The sequence below is a fragment of the Malurus melanocephalus genome, unplaced genomic scaffold (assembly GCF_030028575.1).
Source record: "Malurus melanocephalus ecotype Western Australia unplaced genomic scaffold, MMel_1.1 scaffold_1253, whole genome shotgun sequence".
Classification (NCBI taxonomy): Eukaryota; Metazoa; Chordata; class Aves; order Passeriformes; family Maluridae; genus Malurus; species Malurus melanocephalus.
The window spans coordinates 36,090-41,518 of NW_026624485.1; the positions used below are offsets into that span (position 1 = coordinate 36,090).

Consider the following 5,429-nt stretch of genomic DNA (forward strand, 5'->3'; position numbering starts at 1 on the left):
TGGTGTTTTTCAGGGATTTGGTGTTTTTCAGGGATGTGTTCAACAGTCATGTGGTGCTGAGCAGGGATGTGGTGCTGAACAGGGATGTAGTGTTCTGCAGGGATTTGGGGTTTTTCAGGGATCTGGTGTTTTTCAGGGATCTGGTGTTCAGCAGGGATTTTGGGGTTTTTCAGGGATGTTGTGTTCTGCAGGGTGACCTCTGTGAGAACAAGATCAGGGGCTGCCTTTGTGCTCCTCTACCAGACACAGAAAGTTCCAGAGACCCACCTCAGACCAGGGTTAAGCTGACCTATGAAAACGATGGTGCTTCTCAAAAAAAAAAAATAATTGTAAAAGGGCAAAATGCTGCATGGCGGTGAGGAGGGAGGCAAAGTAAAGTGTGAGAAACAATGCTSAGATAGGTTGGTTGGTGGTTTTCTCAGTTTTTTCTTGTGGTTTTTCACACTGTCTCTCCACCTAGAGGTTCTCACTAAAACCTGCACTCACTTTAAAGAAGAAGAGGCAGTAAGAGTATTCAAAATGATACCTTTGACCATGAATGAAACTTTTCATCTCAATGGGATGACATTTAGCTTCCTTCAGGCAGGAAGGTTGCTGGTTGTGAAGTGCCCACTGAGTTCATTGTTTTCTGGTCCACTTTGACATCCCAATGCTGCTTTTGCCTTCRGCATATTTGATATTTGACATTTTCTATCCCATCACCACACCCCAAGGGCACCTCCTGGCCCAGTCGGGCCTGATCAGCTGATCAGTGGGAGAAAATGTCCAGTTCAACCCACAGGCATTTTACAGGGGAAAAGGAAATGCTTCATCTGACATTCAAGGCCACTGAAAGGAGAGCAGGGTGTGAACAGGCTGGCTGGAATTTRGTGTGAACATCCTAAGAGTTGGTACTGGAAACCCACATGATCTCCCCTTGGATGAAGAGATACTGCTGCCTCTGGAAGGCTGGATTAGTGTTTTGTACATTTGTTGAATCACCTGCTGGGTTTTGGATCCACCTGCTGGGTTTGGATCCACCTGCTGGGTTTTGGAATCACCTGCTGGGTTTTGGATCCACCTGCTGGGTTTTGGATCCAGTGCTGGGTTTAGGAATCACCTGCTGGGTTTTGGAATCACCTGCTGGCTGGACTGCACGAGGCTGATGGAGACAAGGCAGAGCCTTGGCAGCGTTTGGGGACAGACCTGTCCTGCACATCCCACCTGTCCTGCACATCCCACCTTCAATCTCACCCAGGCTCTCCCAAAGGGTGTCACCCCCTCTTTCTCACCCTCAGGGTTTGTACCCAGTCCCCAAGAAGGCTGCACACACAAAGCAAGATGCAACATGATTTTATTGATGGCCACAAAGCAGAGGAGGAGGCAGCACTGGGCAGCAGTGGGAGAAAGGGGAAAATGGGGAATTGTGTGGATTTAGGACCTGCATTTTTACCTTGCCAAGGAGACTTTGCTTAGCTCAAAATGCTGTGTCTGTGCCACGRGGACTCCAGCTCAGCTCCTGGGGGCTTCTGAGCACCAACAGGAAAGGGGCACTGAGCGTTTCAGCCAGAGGATGGAGAGCCAGGCAGCTCTTGGACCGTGAATCTCCTCAGCTGTTCACGGATCCAGGGGTCAAAATAGGAGATTCTGGTAAACACCACGGGGCAGAGGCTCCGTTCAAGTCCATGAGAGACGATGCCATGAGCCTTCTTATTGCAGACTAAAGGGCCACCAGAATCACCCTGTGTCATGAAAGGAGTGAGAGGGGTCAGACAAGCCACAGCACAGCTCTCCCTGCCTTAAGGAACAAGGTTCCTCTCCCCTCCCTCTGTGGGAAGAACCTCCTCTTCCAACACCTCCCTCCCTCCCTCTCCCCAGCCCCAGCTCTGCAGGGTTTGTGGCTGCCTCTCTGCCCCTCTAAGCCCATCCATKAAACAATCCAGGCCTAAGGCTCTTTGAGATTCAGAAGCTCAAAAAGAACATAGAGCTACTTAGACATGGGGAAATATCCAAGCCATGCTAGCGAGGGTATCACAAAGAATTTACACACTGGAGCACTTGCTAGGCTGGGTAGGACATCCCCAAGTAAGTAAAAAGCAAATGATGCCAACACTTGGGAAAATGCACCTCAATTCAGAGAGCACATCAGCTTCAGAGCTTCTGTGAGGACCATCAGCTCATGATCAGGAAGGTCCTGGTTCATTCTGGTGCCCTTTGACTTTCCCCTGAGGACCAAGCTGACTGTCTGGTCCCAACCCCCTCCCAGGCTTGCAGCCCAAAACAACAAAACAACACTTACACGGTAAGATCCCTTTTTACCATCATCCCCAACACAGATCATAGACTGCTGCTGGTAGCCATGGAATCGCCGCTGACATTCTGCCTCCCTTTGCACCATCAGTTTCACCTCCATCATCACATCAGTTCGACACCCTGTTATTGATGTCCGGCCCCAGCCRGACACTTCACATTCAGCTCCTGCTCTCACACGTTCGTTTCTCCCAGCCCAGGGGATCGTTTTCACATATTTCTTGATCTTGGCCTTTGGTTTCAGCTGTCAGGCAGAGAAAACATGAGGTTAGAGGTGGCAGAGGATTGGGAACGAGTTCCCAGCTTTGGGGGGTGAGCAGAGGCAGCTCCCTYGGGCAGGAAGGATGTGCTGGGCTGTACCTGCAGCAGGGCGATGTCGTTTCTGAAGTCACAACGGGAATATTCGGGATGGATGATCCGGTGTTTAACAAGGAACTTCTGCTGGCTCCGTTCTTGGCCACTGATGTTGTGGGCTCCCAAAATCACCTTGAGATTYGTGATCCTGCCCAGAAATACCAACATGTGCCAGCTGCATTGGCCACAGGAGCACGGATGGTTGGAGGGATGTGATGCTGGGATAAACCTCCCCATGGCTGAGATCCCTGCAAGTTGTCCTCTATAACCTGGGTTCCTTCCCCAGCCCAACTTCCCTCACCTGAAGAAAATCTCCACCCCAGTCTGAAGAAAAAAGGGACCCCGGGAAGGGGAGACACTGACCCCTCTTCTCCAGCAGTGGCTCTGAGCCGTGGTAGGAACCATGGCCATGGAGAGCACTGTGAGTATTCCTGTCCCCAAGGACACTCAGACAGTTCCTGCAGCTCACAGGGGACAGCTCAGCTCACAGAGATCCCTGCTCTGCCTGAAGAGACACGGGCTGCTCTTTCAGCCCAGACAGGACTGAGGCCCTTCAGGGCTATGTGAGMCCCCAAAAATCACATGTGCAAGAAAGACAAGGTCTTACCCCTCTTTATCCAGACAGTGAGCTGCTGTGAGCACKGCATCTGGGCGAATCAGGAACCCTCCACAGCTGTAAGACTGTGAGCCCGTTTCAATTCTTACATAAGCCATGTAGGGTCTGGAGTGGGGCTTGACTTCCCTTCCACCAATGATCCTTCCTGGGAGAGAGATGGGAAATGTCCACATCACTTATGCTGCTGTTTCCCATCAGGTGTGGAGCTGCATGAAGGGAGAGGCTCATCCTCTAATGTCACACATTGGTGACACCAACAGCTCTCCTTCCTGAGCTGTCCAGAGCATTGCTGCTGCACCGTGGAGAGGGAGACAAGCAGCACTGTGTGGGGGTGACTGACCACAGCCAGCTCTGGGTGGCCAAAATGCCATCAGAGGGCACTGCTCGAGTCCCTGTAGGGCATCTCTGGTTTCAGGCAGAGTCTGAGCTGAGCTAAGAGGAGAGAGGAAAGCAGGAAAGTAGAGATAGGAGAGAAGGAAGGCAGAAACCTCGGCTGAGATGGCCTCCTCAGTGCCCACCCTGTCTGATCCCAGCTCTGTTCACTCACCAGCCCCAGCCCAGGGCAGGACAGCAGCGCTTGTGAGCAGAAGGAGAAGCAGCATCTTCCAGCACTGAGCTGAGGAGCCCAACCCGCTCTTGGCCAGGCAGGGACAGGTACAGAACAGAACCCCTCTGCATGTGGTGTGCAGCTGACACAGGAAACCTCAGCTTGTGTCGTTTGCTGCTTTTGTGCTTTCAGCCTCCAGACTGTGGCTTGGTGAGGGGTTCATGACACATTCTGGGTGTTTTTGTCACATTCTTGAGAAACTGGGAGAGATCTGGGCTTGTTCAGAGTCCCCACCATGCCCAGTACAGAGGCAGCAGGGAGAGCAGCGGTGGGTGTGTGGGGTGCATTTCCCATCCTTTGGAGACCTTTGGAGAGAGCCCCCTTGGGCCCTACATGTGGGCTGCTTCCCTTTGGATTTTTTATCTTTTTCTTCTTTTTCCCCCTATTCTCTGCTAGGAAGGGTGAGGGCTGGCCAGGGCCAGACAAAGGTCCTGGTTCTTCTCAGAGGGGCTGACTGCTCTCAGAGGTGTCCTTGGGGTGTCAGAAATCACCAATGACAGGAGCCAAGGRACAAGGCCAACGGGAGCCTCCCCAGCCTCAGGCACTGCTGTTCTGAGTGATCTGACAAGTCCAGAGTGATCAGAAAGTCTGGGCTCCAGCTGGGAATTCAGACCATGGCTTAGCAGGAGAAGGGGAGCAGCCCTGCCTGAGGCCTCTCTGAGCTCGTCCCTGGGAGCTCTGGCTCCGGTGTCAGCAGCTGGAAGGGACTAAACCCACCTTGTGCTGACCCTACTGTGGTCATGAGCCTGATGCCTGATGATTTTTGCTTTTCCTTTTTACACTTTCTGTACCCTCTATGCATCCCCCTGTACCCCTTAGCCCACGTTTGTAATTCCTGTGGCTGATATTCCAGCTCAGTTTAGGATTTCTGCTGGGCAGAGAGACCAAACATCCTCAGGAAGGAGTCAGTGTGCCCTGTGCTATCTCAAACCCAAGCTCAGCCTTGGGTGAAGCTTAAATTCAACTCCAGCCTTGGGTGAAGCCTTCTGTCCAGAACATCTTGCGTAAACTGGGCTCTGGCCTCATCCAGGAGGGGATTCATTAGAATTGGGGGACATTACTGCATTTGTTAAGTTTCTTATTGGGGAATCCTAGATAGATTTGCTAATTCCTGAAACCTATAAAACTTGTACCCGTGCTGTACACGGGTGTGCATTCTGCCATCGAGTTGTGCACCTGGGATCCCAAATATCGAGGTAAAACCCTTTTTATCCCCTTAACCGTGTCTGTGTCATTATTGAAAACTGGCTGGTCAAGGCAACAGCCCAGTTAGTGAAACTCCAGGATGTTCCCAATTTTAGATGYCTGTGGTCTGGAGAAAGCCCACAAATAAATCCACCAGACTCTACTGRCATTGCCCTTACCCTGCGTTCTGAAATGACAATGGACTGTGGTTTGTGGTGGGGATCCTCCTCAAACCTGYTTGGTAGAGGGGATAAGGGTGGAAAAGGAGGAGTTCCCATGAAAGAGCACAAGCAGCAATCCCCCAGAGCCTTAGGATTTTTGGTTGCTATATTTTCATGTGTCTGTATTCTTTTATTTCTCTAGTACAACACTAAAACT

General features: G+C 51.4%; 1 protein-coding gene across 1 annotated transcript; it reads right to left on the bottom strand.

The window, feature by feature from the left end:
- Positions 1-1,332: 1,332 nt before the first annotated feature.
- On the bottom strand, positions 1,333-3,921 carry LOC130586682 (mast cell protease 1A-like). Its single transcript, XM_057387563.1, has 5 exons — positions 3,807-3,921; positions 3,251-3,404; positions 2,650-2,791; positions 2,279-2,533; positions 1,333-1,721 (listed from the first exon to the last, which is right to left on the bottom strand). The coding sequence occupies exons 1-5, from the start codon at positions 3,859-3,861 to the stop codon at positions 1,542-1,544; spliced, it is 786 nt and encodes a 261-aa protein (XP_057243546.1). The 5' UTR covers positions 3,862-3,921; the 3' UTR covers positions 1,333-1,541.
- Positions 3,922-5,429: the final 1,508 nt, after the last annotated feature.